Raw genomic sequence first — 24,790 nt, 5'->3', positions numbered from 1 at the left:
AACAAGAAAGCTAATCAAGAAACTGTTCAAAAAAAAAAAGAGAGAAAGAAAGCAAGTGAGACCAAGAGTAAAGAGTATTCATAGGAGAGAAAAAGAGAGAATGAGAGCAGCAATCAATCACAACAGATGCATCAGTCCAAATTCCACCAGCAAAGTTAAATTCAACTATTAATTAGAAACTCTGCACCACACTCAGCATTCGCTTTGCAGGAACTGCCGTCATATCTGTCAATGGAAAAGAAAACACAGCCACCACAGCTACAGCAGCTGAGAAAAGGCACACACTACCTTATAAGGTATAAGAGTTATCCGGCTAACTAGGAACTTATCCGGGTAAATTTTGGATTTTGGGCTCCATATTTGTTAAAATATGGAGCCCAAAATAAATGTTTTGTTTTTAATGTTTACTAAATATCAGTATAGCCCCTGGCTCGATCTGGTCCTGGTCACAGGGGCTGGGGGGGGGGGGGGCCCTCATGGATCAGAGCCAGTCCATAACACTCATGGAGGCTCCCTTTTCAAGGTCCTTAGGATTTCTTCTTACTAGGGCTCCTCCGCGCATCAGTCCAATCAACACAATTACCACAGACTCCCAGATTAGTTATTCAGAAAACTGAAGTTCTTTTAGTAGCACCTAAGATAGGCAACACAAAGTCCAAATTAAATATGGATCACTAGTGAAGCCTCTCTCACCCATTGGTCTGCAGACTGGCACTATTTCTGCCGGCCCACAGTGATTGCAGGGCGAGGAGGAAGCAATATCTACCTTATAGCTGCACATGCCGCACCGCATCCTACACCACAGCCAGCGGAGACCTTTTCTATCCCCCCCCCCCCCATTTGTCCATTTGGGGCTGGTCAGAAGCCCCCCCCCCATCTCTGAGAGGGGAGCAACTGCAGCTGAATGTTAATGAACTGGCATGAGACTGGGTGCTCTCAGGCCCCACCTCCTGTACAGCGGCTATAGGAGGGGACAGAGACACTGCGGGGCCTGACTGCACAGGTGACGCTGATTCAGTCTCATGCTGATTTACTGATATTCAGCTGCAGCTGCTCCCTTCCCAGAGATCAGGCTTCAGAATCGGCTCCAGCAGGAAAAAAAAAAAAAGAAAGTGCAGGGGCAGGGATATTAATTGTAGTAGTGCTGCTGACTGGCAGGGGGGAAGGAGATAGAGAGAGGGAATTAGTTATTTATTTACTTACTTATTTATTTATTTATTTATTTATTTAATAAACTGGTGGGAGATGAGAAAAACGATGAGATTTATTTCAAAGTTCAACTAATGGCTGGCTAGGAGGGAAAGGGAGGCTTTTTTTTCTTTTCTGTTAGCAGGCTGGGAGAAGGAAGGGGGAAGAAAAGGTTTTTTCTTTTTATTTGTTTATTTCTTTATTTTTAGAACAGCTATTTCTTTTTTAGAAAACAATTTTCTTAAACTGGCTAGATGCCTCCTTAAAATCTCAGACCCAGTTGCAGGGCTGAATCATTAGATTAAAGACTAGGAGAGGGAGGAAGTATATCCTCTCCCCCCCATGTTTACATTTTTTGGGGGTACCTCTGGGCACTCCTCACCCTGTACTGCAACCAGTCCACGTAACTAAAGGAAAGTAGCTGCCCAGTCCCTGGCATACAAAAAAAACCCTGAGAAACACTGCACTTGCGAATAATGTGGCACACAACAAAGAAATCTCAAATGGTACAAAACCAGATTCAGTCTGTAAGCAAAATCCACCTTCTCTCAATTTGGTTTGCTCCCTGGGGCAGGGGACTCCTCATGACTTAGGTCTTTCCCCAGTACCCTCTTCTCTTTCAACAGCTTCTGTCATTCAGTGGGGTTTCTGAGTGACCTCCTATGTCAGTCAGGAACTCCTACAGAGCCTCTCTTCTGGTGGGCAGACTCCTTCCTCCAAATATTCCCCCTGTGTAGCCAGAATACCTGAAGGCTGGCTCCTCTGCCACCCCTAGCTCATGCCTGCTCAATCCCTCTTCACTCTCAGGATTGAGTTTTTTTTAGAATAAGCATACATGATTTTGTTACACTCATTGCCAACTTAACCTTTCCAGACTCCACTCTTTAGCTGTTAGAACATAAGAACAAGGGACCTGTCAAACCAAGTCAGACTAATGGTGTGTTGAACCCTGCATTTCTTGAGCCAGTCCTAGAATATCCTATCCCTTAGCCAGACGAGTTTTCAGTATGTCCACGATAAATAGATAAAAATTAGATGTGTCTACGATGGAGGCAGTTCACACAAATCCATTGTAGGTGTCTTGAAAACTGGACTGGCTAGAGGGGGTAACTCCAGGACCAGCTTGAGATATACAATTCTAGCCAATCCCAGCCCATCCCTCGGTAAGCGGTAGGTGACTAGAAGAAATATGTAAGACAGAACATATGTAGAACTATCTACTCCTATCAGACCCTGTTTCTAACTGGCATGGATTAGGGATACATCAATCTCAAAGTGACATCCCTGATTGTTATACATAATAGCCTTTGATAGATCTGTCAACCTAAGTTTTATTTAATCTCATTTTGACCCCAGTTATACTATTTCTTTATACAATGTCCTGTGCCATAGGTGAACTCTGTTATGTGAAGTTCTTCCTTTGTGTGCTTTAAATCTAAAGTCTAATGGTTTCACTGCGTCCCACCCAACTCAGTTCTTGTAAATGAGGCATAATTAATATGATTCTTTAAATATCTGAAATTAGGTAAGAAAGCATTTCTTTCATATCTCCGCAAGTTAGCAGTTGTTCCATAACCCCTAATCCTCTCTGTTGCTCTTCTCCACACCTTTTCCAAGTGCAGTGTCTTCTTGTGACGTCCAGATAGGCAATTCTTGCAAGGGACATCTGTGGGCTTCAAAGGGATATCTGGTCAGTCCTCCCAGCTCCTTGGCCCATGCATCCTGCTGGCAGCCATCATGTTTTCTGTTTGGACATATACAACTTCCAGATTTTCAATCAGTAGGCTGCCAGAACTTGATTCTCATTCTCTAACCCTCTCGAGTCCTGCTTCCAAGTTTGCCTCACTGCATTGACTCCAGCATATTTCTTGCTTTTTCAGATTTGTTGATTCTTCTCATCTGGTCTTCCTGCTTCCAATGCACACTTGTGCTTCTTATCCGTGTTTCTGCTTAGTCCTGGTTCGGGGCCTATTACCTAAGCCCTGTGTAGAAATGGATGGTGCTGTAAGAGTCCATATTGCTGCTCCCTGTAGTGCAGAGCCTGGCCAGCTTTGTAATACTGGGCAGTAAAGAAACTGAGCATTGAAATAAAAATAAAACATATGGGAATCCAAGGTCATTTGGAGGACATATATGCAGTGGGATAACAGCCTGAATAAAAGTGAATAAATAGGTATCTGAGGTTTGCACCTCTGATAATAAGAAAGTAAAGTTAAAAACTCTGGCATTTTCCAGAAACTGAAAAGTTAACAGCAAAGCAAGAAAGTGCTGTAGCTTGTAGATAAAAGCTGGAAAAGACTAGTTCACGCTGGATAGCAGGGAATGTTGTGAAAAGCTACAGTGAGAGATTTGTGTGTTGGAAATCATGCATGCCTGTTTACTTCAGAGTACAAAGGGTTGATGTTGTAAAATTAGGATTGGCATACTGCCCTTGTTCCCTCAGCAGAGTGCTGAAGGTCAGAACATTATCCCCAGGAAGAAAAAGACGCAAGGAACCAGTCCCCTGGGAGGAAGGCTCACCGAAAAAGAGAACCCCCCCCCCCCCCCTAAAAGCAAGGATAAAGAAAAAGACTGCAGGTTTATGCACCCGCCATCTGCAGAGTCAGAGAAAATACTGAGCTACTGCAGGTGGCACCAGGGCTTTTCAAGCAGTGTCAGCGAGGCTTTGCTCTGTCTCCATCTGCTGGCAGGAATGAATAAACCCAGGAGTCTGGACTGATCCGGGTACGTACAGGGAAATACTGCTTACTAATTGGAACCTCTTTGCTTGCCGTCTACCAAATAAATTAATCTAAATTATTTATTTAGTGTTTTTATTATACCGGCATTCATGAAAGGTATCACATCATGCCGGTTTACATTTAACAGGGTGTGAAAATACAGAGAAATACAAAAAAACTATAACAAGTGCATGGTTAGAAAATTGCAGTTACAATAAAACAGGGACGTGCACAACTGGGGGCAGAAGAGAAAGTAGAAGGGGTTTAACCGAGAGCAAATTATTTACAATGTTGTAGAATTAATGTAGTGAAGGAGAATTTTAACAGTGTGTTGGTGATGTCTGATAGCAAATTACTTCAATTGGCTCAGAGTAGATCACTTCCTGTACATTAAGTTCAGGTAAATATATTAAAAATTGGAGCAGATCCAGGGATAAGCACCTCAAAACTTTAGCCCGAAGCAGCCTCTCTGGTAAACATATGAGACGGGGGCTAAACACCTGCTGGCCACCGGTAGCCAAGGGCTCAGCAGCCACTGCAGGCAGAAGATGCCCTGCTACTGTTCCAGTTGGAACCCATCTGACTCATCTTGCCAGTGCACTGAATCTGGCCTTGGGGTCACACCTCATTAAGATGGGCTGCCCAGAACTGTGTTTAGTATACAAAATGTGAGTTCACCATGGAGTTATATAATGGCATAAAGGAAAATTGATTCTTACCTGCAAATTTTCATTCCTGGAATACCACAGATCAGTCCAGACAAGTGGGTTTTGCCTCCCTACCAGCAGATGGAGGCAGAGAATAAAAACTTTTCAGACTCTTCTAATTAACCAAGAGTACAGGTACGGGAGACTGGCTGATACTCCTTACGGCCCAGTCAAAACCCCGTCCCTGGGTTTGACTGAGGAGCTGGCTGGGGATTAGAGGCTCTCTGCTGCCTGGGACAACCATGAGAGCTCTGAATATGAGGACGAGATTTAGGAGGCAGAGGGCAGTATTTTCTTTGGCGAAAGAAGGACTTCCTTGGCCCCTGCCTCAACCGCCTTCTAGAAGAGGAGGACAGGTCCGGAGTGCTGGTGGAGAATTGTTGGAGGATCTCATGATGGTCCCGAAGTTGGCCACAACGTCACTCATGCTATCGCCATAGAGATTCTCTCCTATACACAGCATGTCAGCGAGTCATTCCTGTACTTCAAGTTGGAGATCAGAGGCCTTTAGCCATGCCATTCTGTAGGTGCAGATTCCTGCTGCAGAGACTCTCAATGCCCTCTGGCATGGCAAAAAGGCCTTGGCCTGAGTCATGTCTAGCAGGGCTCCAATGAAATCCAATTGAGGAGACTGACTGATATGGGACTTTTGGGTACTTGGAAACGAACCCTAGTGAGTCCAACATCCAAATGGCCAAGCGCATGTACCTGGTGGCCCCTGTTTGAGTTATGCTCTTGACCAGCCAATCGTCCAGATACAGGAAAACATGCACTCCCAGTTTGCGGAGGTGCACCGCCACCATGGCCAGGCATTTGGTGAAGACCCATGGGGTGGACACGGCCTGAATGGCAACACCCGGTACTGGAAATGCTGTTTTGTCATCACAAATCGGAGATACTTCCTGTGATTGGGGAAAAGCTCTATAGGGGTGTATGTGTCCTTTAGGTCGAGGGAGCATAGCCAGTCCCTTTTTTGCAAAAAGGGGATCAAGGTACCCAGGGAAACCAAATTGAACTTTTCTTTTTTTTAGAAACTTGTTCAAAGCCCTCAGGTCTAGGATGGGATCCTCCTCCTGTTCTCTTTGGAATCAGGAAGTACCTGGAGAAGAATCACCGCCCTCTTTGCCTTGTTGGTATGGGCTTGATCAATCTTGCCATTAAGAGGGAGGGCAGCTCCACTTGTAGTACCTCCTGATGTGCTACTGGCCCCCAATGTAGGCATGGAGGGCAATTTGGTGGGACACTCAACAGATTTAATTAGTACCCATGGCGGATGATGGACAAAACCCATAGGGGTCCAAAGTTACACTGGGCCACTGGTTCGCATAGAACCACAACCTGCCCCCGACCAGAGGGTCCACTGTCCAGAGTATGGGCAATTGGCTTACGCTCCCTATGGCCCAGTCAAAACCTCATCCCTGGAGTTGACTGAGGAGCTGGCTGGGGCCTGGGAGCTCTCTCCTGCCTGGGATGGCTGCAGGAGCTGCGATGGTGTTGACGGGATCGAGGAGGCAAAGGATAGTACTTCCTCTGGCAAAAGAAAGCCTTCCTCGGCCCTGGCCTCAATGGCCTCCTGGAGGAGAAGGACGGGTCCGGAGTACTGGCGGAGAGTTGTTGGACGGTTTCATGATGGTCCCGGAGTTGAGCATCCCTCTTCCTAGCTCCGAAGAGATTTTCCCCAGTACACAGCACGTCAGCAAGTTGTTCCTGTACTTCTGGTCGGAGATCCGAAGCCCGCTGCCATGCCATTCTGCGGGCGCCGATTCCCACTGCAGAGACCCTTGATGATGTCTTGAAAACATCGTAGGCTGCACAGACCTCGTGTTTCCCACACTCCAGACCGTTATGCACCAGTGACATGAGGGTGTCTTGCTGCTGTTGAGGCAGCTGCTCAGCCACCTCCTGCACTTGCTTCCAGATGTCCTGCAAATATTGGCTCATGTAGAGCTGGTAGGAAGTGATGCTGGCAATAAGCTTGGTGCCTTGGAACACCTTTCTCCCAAGAGCATCCATCACTCTATGGTCCTTCCAGGGAGGGCGCCGAGAAATGGGCCCGAGAGCACTTAGCCCTCTTGAGAACGAATTTGACCGCCACCAACTGGTGAGGAAGCTGTGGCTTATCAAATCTGGCAGCCTACTGGATGAGGTAAACCCCGTCCACCTAATTACGGGATGCACTGTGAGGGGGTGTTCCCAAATCCTCAGCAGCAGCTCCTTAAGGATCTTGTGCACTGGAACTGCCACGATCTCCTTAGGAGGCTCCACAAACTGGAGGATCTCAAGCATTTTGTGCCTGGCATCCTCCTCAGTTAAAAACTGAAAAGTGATGGCCTCTGCCATCACTCTCACAAACCCTGCAAAGGTTAAGTCCTCAGGCGGAGACTTTTTACTTTTCCGAGAAGCCTCTCATGAGGAACTTTGTCAAACGCCTTCTGAAAATCCAAGTATACTACATCTACCGGTCCAACTTTATCCACATGTTTATTAACTCCTTCAAAAAAGTGAAGCAGATTTGTGAGGCAAGACTTGCCCTGGGTAAAGCCATGCTGACTTTGTTCCATTAAACCACGTCTTTCTATATGTTCTGTGATTTTGATGTTTAGAACACTTTCCACTATTTTTCCTGGCACTGAAGTCAGGCTAACCAGTTTGTAATTTCCCGGATCTCCCCTGGAGCCCTTTTTAAATATGGAGGTTACATTAACTATCCTCCAGTCTTCAGGTACAATGGATGATTTTAATGATAGGTTAAAAATTTTTTACTAAAATTTTTTACTAAAAATTTCATTTTTTAGTTCCTTCAGAACTCTGGGGTGTATACCATCCGGTCCAGGTGATTTACTACTCTTCAGTTTATCAATCAGGCTTACCACATCTTCTAGGTTCACCGTGATTTGGTTCAGTCCATCTGAATCATTACCCATGAAAACCTTGTTTCCTTTAGCAAGCCTTAAATAATGTACTTACATTCAGGATAGGACAAAGCTCTCACTTTTTAGATGGTCAGCAGCATATATGCAACCGGACTCTTTATCTACCTGTGATGTAAGATGTTCGATATGGCTGGCAACACAGAGAAGCTGCTAAAGCACTTCTCTGAGAGAAAGAATAAGGATATTTGATAACCTGAGTATCTTGGATACTCTGGTTTTACTTAAAAACTCTCATACCCCCCCCCCCCCAAACACAAGGAAGAGAAATAGCAGCGATATTGGGATCTGGGCAATGAACCCCTAATCCACTGAGCCCTCTGCTTTCTGCATGAGAGTAAGGAGCAGCTGTTGATGGGTGGAGAGATTTTTTTGAGGGGAGGGAGGCAGGAGGCCTTCACTGTAGTGTTCTACTGGCAACAGAGCACAATAAACATTCTTTTCCCTCATTTATTGTTAGCAATGGGCATAAGAACATAAGCAGTGCCATGCTAGGTCAGATCAAAGTTCAGTTACTTGCAAAGAAAATCCCACTGATAAATGATCTGTTAGAAGAAACAAATCCAACTATCTTCTGCATTTCTGAAACCTGACTGAACAGCAAAAGATAATGTTCTTTCAAATCAAATCGATCAAGGTACAAACTCAGATTGTAAGCCCTCTGGGGATAGGGAAATATCTACAATACTTAAATGTAATCCGCTTTGAAGTGCCGAAAAGTGTAATATAAAAATCTAAATAAATAAATAAAATACATCAAAGATCCATCAAGCCCAATATCCTGTTTCTGACAGTGGCCAATCCAGGTCACAAGTACCCAGCAGGATCCCAAAGAATACTGTAGATCCAATCTTTCTTGTTCTTATCTAGGGAAAAGAGAAGGCTTTCCCAAGTCATTCCTATCAGTGGTTTATGGATTTTTCCTTCAGGAACTTGTCCAAATCGTTTTAAACTCAACTAAGTTAATCACTTTGACCACATCCCACTGGTTTTATTGTGCGTTGAATTGGGAAAAAAAAAAAACAAAAAAAACCCTCTCTCCAAGTTCTTTTACATCTGCTACCTACTAGTTTCATGGAGTGTCCCTAGTCCTACTACGCACTTTGAAAGAGTAACTAACCATTTCTTACTTACCCATTCCATTCCACTCATGATTTTATAAATGTCTTATATCCTCTCTGCTGTCCCTTCACCAATCTGAAGAGCCCTAACTCATTTAGCCTTTTCTTATAAGGGAGTCATTCCATCCCCTTTATCATTTTTGTCACCTTTCTCTGTACCTCTCCTATGTCCGTTGACTTTTTTGAGATGGGGCAACCAGAATTGCACACACTACTCAAGGTGTGATCGCACTATAGGTTTATATCCTCTGCTTTATTTTCCATTCCTCTCCAAATAATTCATAACGTTCTATTTGTTTTGGTTTTTTTTTTACCACTGCCACACAGTGAGCTAAGGATTTCAACATATTGTCCACAACTCCAAGATCCTTTTCCTGGGTGGTTACTCCCAATACAGAACCCAGCATTGTGTATGTACCTGTAATTGGGAATATTTTTCTCTGTGTGTGTCATTTTGCACTTGTCCACATTTAAATTTCATCTCCAATCAGATGCCCAGTTCCCCAGTCTCGCAAAATCCTTCTGCAGATGGGCACTTGTTTATCTTTTAACTACATGAAAATCTGCTAATTTGATCAGGTCACTCGTTGCTTCCTTTTCCGGATTGTTAATGAGTTAAAACACTGGTCCTAGTTCAGATCCCTGGAGCAATCCACAGTTTCCCTTTCTCCACTGTGAAAACTAACAATTCAGACCCCCACTCTTAGTTTTCTCTCTTTTAACCAGTTACCAATCCACAGTATCCCATGATTTTTTAGTTTCGTGTGGAGTATCTCAAGAGGGCCTTTATCAAACACATTCTGAGAGCACAAACCGCAGATCCCTCCAATCCAGCTTGCATGGACTCTGTCGTGTCACTAGGAGTTAATGTTGTGCAATCACTTGTATCCCCTCCCCCAGGGGCTATAAATGCTACCTCCACAGCATCTCCATTCCTGGCTGACCTGGGAAACAGAGTCCTGGTATGGGAATCACATCCAGCTCAGCATGGCACCAAGTCAGGAGGCTAGTCTAGTCTATCACTTTATTGCTCACTTGGTTTTATGAGACATTTGTTGACTTTCACCATCTACTTTGCTCTTGTTTATCTGGTAAAGTTTTCTATCATGAACAAATGTTGCCACCTCCCTGTTTACTTCCTTATCTAGACGGTTTATGACTACAGAGGTTCATATTCAGACACAGTCCGGATAGCAAAGTTAGCTGGATAAACTACTGAATATAGCCATATATCTTAAAGTTCGCCAGCTAACTATAGCCGCCTAACTTTAGCAAAGCTCTTTGGCCTGACCAGGCTTAGCCGTTTATGTCATCTGGCTAACTCTGAATATTGCAGTTAGCCAGTTAACTCAGCAGGCTAACTCAACTCCTCCCAGTTACATCTCCAGAACGCCCCTAATTTCTCCACCTAAATTCTAGCTGCCTAACTTATTAGCCGGCTAAATGCTTTTGAATATGAACCTCATATTAAACTGCACTGATCCAAAAAGGATCCTTGAGAGACCCCACTGTTTACCCTTTTCCATTGTGAAAATTGACCATTTAGTTCTACCCTTTGTTTCTGGCCTTTTAATTTCAGTCCATAAGAGCACTTTTTCTCTTATCCAAGGACAATTTAAGAATCATTCACTAAAAGGCCTTGATTGAAACCATCAAAACCTTTTGAAAATCCACGCTGTGTCCTGCTTTCCATGTGTCAGTGAGATGCCTGCAGTGGGCGCCAACGAAGAGCAACACAGCAGCACCCAATTTTTTTTTTTTTACATTTATCGTGGCAGGAACAGCTAAGTCAGAGGCATTCTTTTAGTATCTTTAAACTCTATTATTAGCTTAGGAATGAAATAAAAATCAGAACAAACATGAGAGAAACCTTAATATTCATATTTAACTATCAACGGAATAATCCAGAAACCCTATTTGTTAGCAGCTTTTGATTTACACAGGCACTTCATGCTCCGACAGGCAATACTCTTTCAGGTCCCTCTGCATTTAGGTTTGCTAGTTTCTAGGAGTGGTTAATTGATATGTGCATACTCTGGCTAAATTCCAGTACAAGTTGCGTAATCTGGCTCCTGATAAAACTTCCTCCCAGAAAATGGAACATTTTTATATATAGAAACCTTTTTGCTTTCCCAGAGCCTACTTCTGCCTGCCCACCCACCCCCAGCCCTCTTGTAAGGTGCAAACACAGCGCTGCCCCCTCAGGGGAGTTGGGCAAACTCCACGCTTAAGAATACAACTTACTGCACGCAACTCCTGTGGCCTGGCAGCTTTCTGGATGCATATTTTGTTTCTATGTACTTTATTTGTATGTAAAGATAAACACATAGTCTGATAGCACATGGCAACTCAAACAACTGCCAGCTTCACAACAAGTCATCTGTGCTCGGCCCACTCGCTGCCCGTAAGCCCGGGGTCACTTCTAGAGTTGCTCAGCTTCACAAGAGGTCACACAAAACTTGAAATAAGTGATGCAAAACTTACAGCACATAACAGAATCATAGGGATATTAGCCATGTGGTACACTAGACTGGATATATCTTTGCAGTCCTAAGAGTGAGCACAAATGAGGAGAATCCACTGCCACCCCCTGCCCTAAACAAAAAAAAAAAGAGAAGGTTGTAAAGTCTCTGCACTCACCTTGCTTGGAGTCTTAGGTGAGGAAGGTGCTTTGCTTGCAGGAGGGTCTCTGGCTGGCAGGGTGTGGCTGGGGCTGGTACCTGCAGGGGGTCTGGGAGGAGGCCGGCTTGGGCTGGTCTTTAAGCTGCCACAGGATGAGCTCCTGCTGCTCTGCGGGGAGGTTCCCGGGACCTTGCTGCTGGCAGGAGGGTCTGCACTGGGCAAGCAGAGAGTGTGCACCGTGGGCTCGGAGGAACTCTTGGTGACCGTCTCTGCAGGGGCAATCTCATCCTGGTCTCCCGAGGTCTTGGCAGAGCTCTCCGATGAAATGCTCTCAATACTACGGGCCGGAGATGGGGTGGAGGAAGGAGGCTCCGAGTGAGAGTGCCTAGGGGATGGGAGGAGGTCAGTCTGCCGGGCTGTAGAACAAAATAAGATTACAAAACCATTTAAGTCTTCCAGGAAAAATGAGGTTCTTATCTGCAAATTGTCTTTCCTCAGAGTCCTACCAGACCAGTCCAGATGCATAGGTTTTGCTCCCCTACAAGCAGATGGAGCCAGAGAACAACTGTTTTAATGTCATTACCTCTTATAGGGGAGTCTGCCACCTGCAGCTCCTCAGTATTTCTATGTCAAAATACACAACACTTAAAAATATGAACTCCCCCCCCCCCCCCCCCAATGAGCAGGCTATTACCAAAACTGACCCTGAGTCCGAATCCCAAAACATGCCTGAACTATGCAAGGATTTAAACTTCTTTAACCAATTCAATTCTATAAGGAAATAAATATACCCACTCAGTAAGGCAGGCTACAGGCTGAAGAAAATCAGGAGGAATCCTGGACTGATCTCAGAGGTCTCAAGGAAAGAAAATTAGCAGGTAAGAACCACATTTTTCCTTCTTTATCGTCCCACCAGACCAGTCCAGATGCATGGGATGCACTCAAGCCACCTTTACACTGGCATTTTTCAGTTTTTAATTTTATTTTACAAGAACTGCAGAGAAATAATGAATTGTGACTTTGACAATTCACTTTAAGAGCAAACTGATTTGCAATAAACAATACTGTCTGGAACAATCTGTGCAAGTGTCATTTGTAATCCACACAGATTTGCTGACTTTTTAGGGGGTCCAATACTTTTGCAAGCCTCTGTATATTTCAAAGGAGACTTATATAAAGCTGACAAAACCTATTGAAATCTCAAGGAGGAAAAGATTTTTGGATTGGCAAGCAAAGATGTTTCACTCCCTTCAGAAAACACTAGACATCCAGGTGAGCTGATAAGGTCACTTCTTGCACTCTCCTACTCTGACAGGTAATGGCTGCCACTTGCGCCTTGAGGGAATTCAACACCAGACTCTTCAGTAACTCCTTCTGCAAAAAAAACAAAATCAAAAGGGCCTGATGTTTTAAAAGGGGAAACCCCCACCTTGTCACACTAATGCTCGAAAACTTTTCAGACTGTGATATAGGTTGAAGAAGTTAACTTCTTCCATACTTGAAGCAAAGTGGTTACCACCTCATCCGAATATCCTCTATTCTTCAGCCTTTGCCTTTCAATACCCAGGCCACGAGACAAAGAGAACCACGTCTTCCATCACAACTGGACCATGGTGCAACAGCCCATGACTGGGTTTGAACCTCAACTGGGCTTCCCTTCTGAACTTAATGAGCTCTGCACACCAGGGACATTTGGGCCAATCTGGAGCCACCAGAAACATCAGTCCTCGAAGTCTTTCTATCTTCTGAAAGATTGTTCCCATCATCAGCCACGAAGGAAACGCATAAAGCAGATCTCCCAACAGTCACATCTATGACCGAGCATCCAGACCCTCGGAAACCATTTCTTTCCTCTGACTGAAGAAACAACATACCTTGGCATTTTGCTTTGAAGCCATTAGATCCCCACCTATCCAAGATAATCGCAAAGACAGAGTCTGTCAACTCCCACTCTCCAGAATCTCTAGGATATGACGACTCAAAATCCACTCTAACATTGTTCACTCCTGCAGATGTAAGACGAAGAAAGCGCTTGGAGATGATGCTCTGCCCATTTGAACAGATGATTCATATCCCTCAGAGACAGCACAACTCCTTGCCTCTCCTTTTCTGTTCACATATGCCACTGCAACAGCATTGTCTGAAAACCTTTTTACCACACTCCCTTTTACTAACAGGAAAATTCCTATAGGGATCTCCTTATAGCTCGTTTCCAAACAATTGATAAACCATTGTGCCTCTGTAGCATTACAGCACACCTAAGCCAACCCTGACAATAGGTTCACCAACCACAGCCCAATCCAGAGCCTCCAAGTTCATTCCCTTGGACAAGTTTTGATCCAAAAGCCACCAATCCAGACTGCTCCCGACTACCTTCCATCTTGGAATTCTGGGACTGAGGATTCCAGTAGGACAGGAGAACATTCTGTAAAGGACAAATATGCTCTCCAGCCCACAGTACCAGATCTACGATTGCTGCCATCAACCTGAGAACCTAAAGATAATCCCAAGCTGTGAAAGCAGAAAATCTGAAACTGAAGCTTGTCCAGCCTTTTGAACATCAAAAACAGCTTTCCCTTCAGAGTACTGAAACCTACTCCAAGATACACCAAAACCTGGGTATGTTCTAGCCTGTTCTTGGCAAAACCAATTACCCAACCCATGTCCTGTAGAAGCTGAACTACTCTGGATATTAACACCCCCCCCCCCCCCCAAAAAGAGATGCATATACTTTATAAGATTCCTAATATTCATACTTGTACTTTACAACATACAAATGTACATAACACATCAAAAACAATTCAACATCACTATATTTATACAAACAAATCATAAAATCAATATACATAGAGGCTTTAGATACAAATATTCATCTTATAAGAAATAACATATGTGCATCATTACAATGTATTTTTTTCAAATACAACAGAATAAACACATGTAATGTTTAATACATGTTCTCAAGCATTATACATTTGTAACTACACACTACATACATATTATTATCCACTATCCCTCATCCAATCCTAGCTAATACTCTAACACTATATTAAAACTATGAGACTTCTGTAGGGCTGAAAGCTGCTGTTCATATATCCCATTTTCATGTATATCTACTCTTCACCTCAAGTCCAACCAGGGACCCTTGTTTCATCCGAAGGCTTCTACTAGGGGAATACTACTCACAATTACAAATGGCCTCTCAAACACGTCAAGAGGATATAAACCTACTAATGTGTCTCTCTGCTACTACTTACTTCGAATCCAGATGGAAAAATGTTCAACCTCATTGGAGCTCCATATGATATTTTTACATAGCAGCCCCACATATATACTCATAAATTTCTCAACTATCCATTTCACAATAGCAGTTCCTAAAACAAATATCACAACCACACTTAATTCTGCAGCTCCCGAAACTTCAAATATTTCCTAAGTTCACCACCAAACTAATATACTTTGCAGCCACTGAGTCTTTCTTCACTATATTCACAGTGGCTCACATGACTGAATTTTCTATCAGCATCAACAGTATACAAATACAAACTAACCTTTTAATTCATATTCAAGCACCAATCAGCTAATCTACTCCACCAATGGAGAATGTATACCTTCAAAATGTTAGTACCTCTATAGTATCCACTTACATTTTGTGGCACGTGAAAATAATAATTCAGAAAAAAACAATTCCACGCAACGCAATTACAAAAAAGCAAACCACTCTCTATCTCCATTTAATCCACATGGTTTTATAGCATTCCCCTTAAAAATAAACCGCTGTTCACGCTGAAGCAATTTACGCAAAATGATGCCAAATGGCACTCCTCTTCTGTCTTTGCCTGAATCAGATAGTCTTCAAGGTATGATTGGACTTCTTCCTTGCAAAGATCCGCCACTACCACCACCATAATCTTGGAAAATGTTCTTAAAGCAGTAGCTAGACCGAACTGAAAAGAACAAAACTGAAAATGACTTTTCAGGACTGCAGACCAGAGGAACCCCTGATCTACACAAATGGAAATATACAGATAGGGAAAAATTACTACTTACCTGATAATTTCCTTTTCTTTAGTATAGAAAAGTGGATCCAAAACCAGTGGGTTATGCACCTCCACCAGCAGATGGAGACGGAGCAAAGCCGACATCACAGTATACATACTCCTGCAGTGACATCAGCCTGCCAGTATTCTCTGAAAAAGCCAACTGTGGACAAACAAGCAAAAACTTGATTATTAACACACAGCCACTCCAGTACTCAGCCAACAGGAAACCACTGAGCTCAGACAAGGAGTGCAGTAACACTAGTCCAGGGGCTGCATTGACCCTTACCAGTACTCCCTGGAACACACAGCCACGCAGGAGGACCATAGCACAACCATTCGGCAGCCAAGGGCAGGAAGGTGGATCCACCTGTCTGTACTAAAGAAAAGGAAATTATCAGGTAAGTAGTAATTTTTCCTCTCTTAGCATTCAGACAGGTGGATCCAGAACCAATGGGATGTACTAAAGCTACTCCCGAACAGGGCAGGAGGCTGCCCGAGGTCCAGTCAAAACCATATGTGCAAAGGCTACATTCCTCCAGGGCCTACACATCCAGGTGATAAAGCCTGGAATAGGAGTGTAAAGAGAACCACATCGTAGCTCGGCAAATGTCGATTGGAGACAACAGTCTAACCTCCGCCCATTACACTGCTTGAGTCCGAACCTGACTAGACAACAGCTGCTCAGCATCCACATACGCGGCAGTGACTACCTCGTTAATCCGGCGGGCTAATGTAGCCCCCGAAGCCGGCTCACCCTGCTTACTTCCACCATGGAGAACAAACAGGCGATCCTTTTTCCTAAGAGGTTTAGAAACCTAAATACCTCGAGATATGCCACTTGACATCCAAGGGCTGTAACAGGCAATATTCCTCCACCTCTCTTTCCCTGTCCAGAGACTGCAGGGAAATGGGACTGATTCAAGTGAAAATCCAAGACCACTTTTGGCAAAAAGAAAAGGAACAGTACACAGTGGTATTGCCCCTGGAGTCACTCGTAGAAACGGCTCCCAGCAAGACAAGGCCTGCAGTTAAGATACTCAATCTACAGAAGAAATTGCCACAAGAAACACAGCTTTCAAGGTCAGTAACTTCAAGGAAAGGTTACACATTAGTCGAAAAGTAGGGCCCGCTAAAAAATCCAAAACTAGATTAAGACTCCACAAGGGCACAGGTAACTGTAAGGGAAGATGAAGATGCTTCACTCCTTTCAAGAAATGGGTCACGACTGGAAGAGCCGACAAAGGTCCACCATTCACCTGACCTCGGAAGCAGGCAAGAGCTGCCACCTGTATCTTTAAGGAATTAAAGGCCAACCCTTTACTCAATCCATCCTGCAAAAATTCCCAAATGAGAAGGATCTTATCCAAACGAGAAAGAACCCCTCAATCTTCACACCAAGCCTTAAACACTTGCCAAACCCGCACATAAGCTAAGGAAGTAAAGAACTTTCTCACACGTAGCAAGGTAGCAATCACTGCAGTAGAATACCCACACTTCAGCAGCCGAGCCCTCTCAAGGGTCATACTGTAAGACAAAATCAAGTCGGATCTTTGTGAAGAACAGGCCCCTGCCATAGCAAATCCTTGTGTGCTGGAAACTGGAGGGGAGAGTCCACCAGGAACCTTCGCAAATCTGGCCAATCTGGTGCCACCAGAAGCACCATCCCCCTGTGACTCTCAATCTTCTGAATCATTCTGCCCAACATGGGCCACAGGGGTACATACAGCAGCTTGCCCTCCGGCCACTCCAGCATGAGGGCATCAATGCCCAAGGAATCTGGATCTCTCCTGCGACTAAAGAAGCGAGGAACCTTCGCATTGCGAGAAGTCGCCAGCAGGTCCAGAAAAGGAAGGCCCCAGCGATACGCTATTTGCTGAAACCCCTCTTGTGACAATTCCCATTCTCCTGGATCCAGACTCTGTCTGCTGAGAAAGTCAGCTCTTACAATGTCTTTGACTGCAATGTGTGAGGCCGAGATCTCCTAAAGATGCACTTTCGCCCATTCCATAAGTTGGGCTATTTCCTGTGACACTTGCTGCCTCTTGGTTCCTCCCTGCCAACTGATGTAAGCCACTGTCATTACATTGTCAGATATTATCTGGATCACTCAACCCTGCAATCAGTTGTCGAACCGCAAGCATGCCAACCGGAGTACACAGGCTTCCAGCTGATTGATGTTCCAGCTCCTTACAGTGAGCTCCCCAACCTGGAGGCTCGAATCTGTCATGAGTACTAGCCAGTTCGGTGATCTTAGGAAAACCCCTATTCTTAGATGATCCGCTTTTAACTACCACTGCAGCTGAGTGCAGACCTCCATTGGTAGGTGAAGCCAAATCGAATATCCTGAAACTGTGGGCTCAAACGAGAGAGCAGAGTACGCCGAAGAGGACACATACTCGCCTTCGCCCACGGCATCACCTCCAGGGTCGCCGCCATCAATCTGAATACCTGTAGGTAGGAACACACTGTTGGGTGTACCGTGTTTGTCAATAGACACACCTGCGCCATCAGCTTCTGAATACGGCCCTCCAGCAGGAACATCCTGCCCTGTTTCGTGTTGAACCAAACACAGAGATACTCTAGCGACTGTGATGGCTGAAGATTGCTCTTGGTCAGTTTCACCACCCAACTTAGCTCCTGCAATAAGATCACCTTGTGCGAAACCCAGAGGCTCTCTTCTTGACTCTTGGCCTGAATCAGCCAGTTGTCCAAATATGAGTGTACCAGGATCCCATCCTCTCTCAATTCTGTCGCCGCCATCACCACCATAACCTTGGAGAAAGTTCTGGGCATCGTGGCCAAACCAAAAGATGGCTCTTAAAACTGATAATGATGCCCCAAAACCATGAACTGCAGAAATCGTTGATGCTCCAGCCAGATGTGAATATGCAGGTATACCTCAGGCAAATCCAGGGACGTCAGAAATTTCCCTGAGTGTACTGCCATTATCATTTAGCGCAAGGTTTCCATGCGAAAATGAGACTCATGCAAATGACAGTTGAACACTTTGAGATCCAGGATGGGATGAAAAAAGCCCTCCTTCTTGGGCTCAACAAAATAAATGGAATATCAGCTCATATTTTCTTGAGACGTGAGCACTGGAACCACAACCTGAGGAGTTTTGACAACGTACACACCACTGCCTGATTCTTCTGAGGAGAGCTGCAGGGAGACACCATGAGCACATCCCCAGGAACACTGTGAAACTCCAGCGCATAGGCATCCCGTATCACATCCAGAACCCATTCATCTGATGTGATTTCGACCCACTTCCGATAAAAGAGAGAGAGACGACCCCCTAGCTCCTGTTCCTGGGGGTAGGTCAGCATACCTACATTGGGAGGCTCGGTGGGCTCCACTACCTGAGCCTGAGCCCTGTCTGGACAGCTTGGGATGAAAGGACTGAGACCTATCCAAAGGTCGAGCCCTCTGAAAGGCCACTCCTCTGTAGGGTCGAAAACATTTGGATCCCCTAGTACGACCTCTCATGCTGAAGAAGCGAAGCATCTGTTTCTTATCCTCTGGCAACAGAGGAACCTGGGATTCACCCCACTTATTGACCATTACCTCCAGTCGCTCCCAAACAAGAGTGAACCTTTAAAGGGCAACTTCGTAAGGTTAGCCTTGGAGGTTGCATCGGCCTATCAAGTTCTCAACCATTACTGATGCCTGTCCGCTATTACCAAAGCCACCCCTCTGGTCGAAGTGCGGACTAAATCGCAGGCCACATCTGACAAAAAGGCAGCTGCTGGTTCCATCACTGCCCTGGGATTCACATCAGATTTATCGACTTTCTGAGAGAGAAGTAACCAAGAGTGAGCCACCAGGGAACAAGAAACTATATGAAAAATCATTGTCATTGCTTCAAAGGCCTGCTTAAGGATAGCCTCAATTCTCCTATCCTGCGCATCCTTCAAGCTGCTCCACCTTCTATGGGAATAGTAGTCTGCTTGGTAACAGCACACACAAGTGCATCCACTTTCAGAAAGTGCAACTGCTCTCTCGCAGCTGGATCCAGGTGGTACAGTCCTTCCAAGATTAGTCTCCCTTTGAAATTAGCTTCCGGGGGCACCCCATTCAACATCAATCAATACTTGAATGGCCTCCATAATAGGGAAAAAACATGAGGCTTTACACAAAGAAATCAAAATACAATCTTTCTTTGGCTCAAATATGGATTGGGCCCCAGTTACTCCCAGCATCATCAATGTCTGGGAATTCAGGGCGGTTAACTCATCTCTATGAAAGAACCACAACATAGTTCTATACAGCTCCTATCCTGGAGAATTTTCACATCCTCCAGGGAGTAAGGATCATCTTCATCATCCGAGTCCCTATCGGAAAGACCAGCAGCAGATCTAAGCATGTGGGATTTCACTGCCTGCGACCCTGACCTGTTAAGATTGGCCGGGACTGAGGACTATGCCTGAAGAAAAGACTGCCGTCCTTGAAAAAATTCTATCCGAGAAAAGGCAGAGGGATCCATGCCAAAACCAGGGGGTATCTGTCCTGTGCTCACTGAACTACCTTCCCCTGCTGACAAACCAGATAGGGGAGCTCCAAAGTCAGGCGACCCTTCTGGCAGCTCTTTTCCCAGTCCCACATCAGGCTAGGAAGAACTAGGCTTAGTAAAATCAGACGAAGGCAATTCCCCCCGAGAGGGAATGCTAGGCTGAGATGCCCGGATATGACAAGCAGCACAGAGGGTAAGGCGCTTAGGTTTCTTTGCTATAGGCACCCTCAGTCTGTGAGTATGCTCTAACAGGCGTCTGAGAAGTGTGTCCCCAACTGTATTCGCACTGCAAAAAAACTAGGCACCAAAAACTTAGGTATCCAAAATTTAGACACTCAACATTGTGCGTCCAAATACTGAGCTTCCACGAGGCTGTTCAGATTTTATTTTATTTATTTATTTAAAGGTATTTATATACCGTTTTTTAAAATAAAATTTTATCAAAACGGTTTACAACATGTTAAAAATAAAATAAAAATAAAATATAACTAAAATAAACTTAAATACATAAATTTGACTAAATAGCTAGATGATAACTAGCTAAAAACAAATTATTAATTAAAATTAGAATAAAATAAAGGTAGCGTGCCTTGAGCAAGGAGGGCAGGGAGGGTAAAAGGGGAACGAGAAGGGACGAATTGTGCATGTAGATAAGCATGTAGATTGTGCATGTAGATAAGCACATGCATGTGAACACCCAGATAGATGTCCCTAATCAACTGGATGCCCGACCAGGCACACAACTGGATGCACTAGCATGAACCAACAGAACTGAAAATGCGCAGAAAAAAATGCATAAAATGCCGACATGGCCTACCACATGGCGAACAAGAAAAGCCTGAGTGCAGGGCCTAGCCAAAAGGCTGCTCATCTCGCCAGGTTGCCCATGTTCCCCCTAAGCTCCCCTGGAGGTGGAAACGAACATCGGATCAGCATACCGAGCACGGGGACCTGAGGAAGGCGGAATCCTTACAAAACTTCCCTCCTTCTCTGATTTTTAATTTTTTTTTTCTCCTTACTTGCGCTCAGCCCATCCCGGCTGAGTACAGAGTCGGTCTCTGGCTGCAGGGGAAGAGGGTATATACTTTCACCGCCATGCTTGGCTTCCTCCACCCACTGCCTTTCAGCTGTTTTATGTTTTGTTTTATTTTTTTTTTTATTTACAGTTAAGTCCACACTGGCTGAAAATCAGCTACCAGACCAAGGCGCTCATCTAAGGAAGGGATCCAAAGATATCAACAAGAATTCTCAACTGAGGGAGGGACCTTAAGGTATCACCACAGTAGAGCGGAGCGAATACATTTCCTTTTTTTTTCTCCTTTTAAAACTTTAAGCAATCCCCAGCAGGGAGATGCACGACCATCACCTGCTGGAGACGGAGAATACTGGCAGGCTGTTGTCAGTGCAGGGCTATATATATACCATGAAAGCAAAGAGGAAGGCGATCTATGATAGCCATCAGGATAACAAAAACAAAATAGATGCCTCAGTCTTATTCCAATATTTATTAAAAGAGAGATGTGTTCAGAGGATGCCCGACTCAGGCCAAGTTTCGCAGCTTGTTAGCCGCTGCCTCAGGGGCTTGAACACTTCAGATCCAAAATTAGTCTCATCAAAGGTACAGCAAATGTAAGACCAACATTCTGGGTAGTGTACCACACTCAATCTAGCATTCAATCAAAGAAGGGCATAACACACTGGTTCTGGATCCACCTGTCTGAACACTAAGAAAGCTTCTGACAGATCTAGCGATCATAGAAATTCTCCCTTTCTAAAAGCTATAATCACCAAACATAGTTTTTCCATCTAGACTTGAGGTATTCAAAGCTTTGGTCACCTGCTTCAAATCCAGAGTAGGTTTAAATATAGCCTCCTTCTTGTCAACCACAAAGGAAATGATTACCTTCCTTGTCCCCACTCCTACTTTGGAACTGGGACCAAAGGTGCCAACTGAAGGACGTGGTCTGAAGTGACCTTTACCACCTTCGTCTTTCACTGGCAAATGACAAGGAGAAACCATGAAAAGCATCCAGTATCATCCGTGAAAACTTAGTGTAGCCAACTCTTACAACTGATGGTCTGATACGATTCGAATCCACTCCCCATAAAACTGGGATAAAAAATGCCCAATCCTTCTACCTGTCCAAAAAGACTGGGACTTGCCTCTGACATAGCCCTTCTGAGAGGATGTACCTTTTTCTAGCCAGTAATGTCTTACCTCTCTAAATATGAGCCTGCTGGGAAGTCCCCTTCGGGGACACTTTGGCTTATCTTCTGGCAATTTAAGTGACTTATTTTCCCCAGGAATCTTTACCAGCTTTTCTAAATCCTCCACAAAGAGAAGTTTTCTCTGGAAGGACAGCTTACTTAACTTCACCTTGGAAGAGACATCAAGACAACAATTGTGTAGCCACAGGAAACACTTTGTTGACACAGAAGCCACTATTCCTCTGTCCAAAGTTCAAATCAAATCGTAAAGAGCATCCACTCTAGTTTTAGTTTAGTTTATTAAAATTCCTTGGTCATTTAATGAGCATGCTCTAAGCGATTAACAAAACATACATAATAAATATAAAACAAAAACAAAATTAACAAACAGTAAAACAACACAGGTCATACTATCAACATAGTCCAGATCTTAAAGGTTAAAGTTAGCTGAATGCCTGCTTGATCAGGAAGACCTTTAACACTGCTTTAAATTTGTTTTTGTACATTCCACTCTAAAGACCAGACAAGCCTCCAATCTTTCCACCTCCCATGTAATTATCCCTTTATCCTTACTGCCCACTGGGATATGAAACTATTTCAAATCTCTGCCCTCAGTGCCATGGCTGGAACCTCAAAGGCCTTCTAAAAAAAAAAAAAAAAAAAGACTTATCTTCCTATCCTGAGCATCCCTGAGAGCGATACTCCCCTCAACAGGGATCACAGTAACTGCTGAGTCGAAGGCACACATCTTAGGGAACCTCAGCTGTTCCACTGCCTTCCCAGGGAGGGAGTACAGTTCGACCAGAGCTCTACCTACTTCCGGACCAGCTTCCAGAGTCTCCCGCTCAACAGAAACTAATGCTTTTAACTACAGTATGAAAAGGAAAAGCCTAAGCTGGTCCTCCGAGAGACTTTCCAAAATAGGGTCATCCCCCCCATCTTTGGCAGGCTTTAAGCATTCCTCAGCTCTGCCAAGCTCTGCCAGGGCCTGAGTACTGAGTACTAACCACATGTGGCTCACTGCCCCTTCCTTTTCCAGAGGATCCAGCTCACTAATCTCCTCAGCAGGAAGCTCCCTCAGAGACCCGGCCAACTCCATCTCGGGTTCGGATTCCCACTTGGCCCTCTTCAGCTGAGACGGCTCATTAAGGAAGCCACAAGGCTGGGACCAGACCTAAGAGAAGTGGACCCCTGCTTAATTATAAATGCTTGGTGCATAAGAACCACAAATTCGAGAGAAAAAAGGGGACCGATGAATCCTGAGCCAACTCCCCAGAAAGGGGAAAACATTTTTTCCCCAGAGTTGCTAAACAGCATCAAAGCTAAGTATTGTTTAATCAAAAGATATTAAATACTGGACTTATATAAGAATGATGGCTTAAAAATGGCTTTTTAAGAAATATGCTAGTTGCTTCCCAAGAATTTACATCTAATGCTTTTTTTTTTTTTAATTTGAAATGATTAAAAGCTATGGTAAAAAAAAAATAATTGTTAGGGTTCACATTTGGATAAAAACTAAAAAAGAGGTAGTTTTTCTGACTAGTGGGTTTGCCCATTGCTGGATCCGTGAGGTTTCACAAATCCGGCATCTGAAGTCTTTTCCTCCAAAACACGACGTTTTTTCATGCGATGTATCTTTAAAGATTTTGGGTACAATTTTCTCTTTGTTGTTAATTCTTTCTTGTACACCTTGCCTATTTATATTTTTTGAGACCTCCTCAAAGAAAACATGTTTATTTTAATTATTTAAAATCTTTTCTATACTGTCGTTAAGTTATATACCATCACAACGGTTTACATACATGTGTCCTCAAATCATCCTTCCCACCACCACCCCTAGTGACGCTCCTAAATAGTCTCTAAAACGTGCCACATCTTTGATGAGGGGACATGTCAACTACAGAAGTTGGCAGAAACAGACCAGGCAAAAAGAGCAGTGTCAGAACTAGGAAAGGCAACAAGAGGGGAGGAGGAGGAGGAGGACAGACACTGGGAACGAGTGCAAAGGAGGGCAAGCAGCATGGACCGCAGGGGGCAGGGTAAGGCAGGGGACAGAAAAAGAAGCAGCACCTAGGGACCAGGGTAGAGGAGCAGCAGGCATCAGGAAAAGGACTGAACAAAGCTGGGACACGGTCAAGAAGGTGGCATGGTGGAGACTAAGCTGCATCAGGAACAAGGGGAGTGGGTGAGGAACAAAAAATACCAGCACAGAGACAGGGAAGGGAAGTGAAGGAGAAAGTCAAACCAAGAGGAGCAATGCATCGGGACTGGATGTAGGCAGGGTGGAAGAAGAGCATAGGGTGGGTTGTGGAGAGACATTCAACAGCATGGTGTTGGGATAGGAAAGGGGAGGGGGAAGGATGGCAGGATGAGTGCTGGGAGTGGAACACAGAAGCAGTGTCAGTACAGGGGGAAGGAAAGTGGAGTGCTGGGATGGAGGGAATAAGTTTTGGCAACATGGGAGACAGAATGAGTGCTGGGACTGCAAGGTCAGGAGGCACAGAGGATAAATGCACAAACCCCTGCTCAACTCTCCTCCCAGCTGTAAACTGTAAGGTCACACGGTGCCATGCTTCCATGCGTGCTCAGTGCTTAGTGACAGACAGATATCTGTTATTAGGGTTAATGTCTATACCTTTAAAAATCCCCTCTGCCTGGAGGCATGCGACTCACAAGGGAGCACTTTCTTGGCTCACAGGTTTGGTAGAAAGGTGGACGATAACCCACAGATGCCTCTC

General features: G+C 44.6%; 1 protein-coding gene across 1 annotated transcript in view; it reads right to left on the bottom strand.

Moving 5' to 3' along the window:
• MICALL1 (MICAL like 1) overlaps window positions 1-24,790 on the bottom strand; it is a gene marked incomplete at its 5' end in the record, with an annotated part of 72,311 nt that overhangs the window by 28,797 nt on the left and 18,724 nt on the right. The window contains 1 exon segment of the mRNA XM_029590138.1: window positions 11,307-11,704. Coding sequence (XP_029445998.1) covers window positions 11,307-11,704 — 398 coding nt within the window.

This window comes from Rhinatrema bivittatum, chromosome 2 (assembly GCF_901001135.1).
Source record: "Rhinatrema bivittatum chromosome 2, aRhiBiv1.1, whole genome shotgun sequence".
Classification (NCBI taxonomy): Eukaryota; Metazoa; Chordata; class Amphibia; order Gymnophiona; family Rhinatrematidae; genus Rhinatrema; species Rhinatrema bivittatum.
The sequence above is the reverse complement of the archived record's forward strand: the minus strand, read 5'-3'. Positions and strand labels throughout refer to the sequence as shown.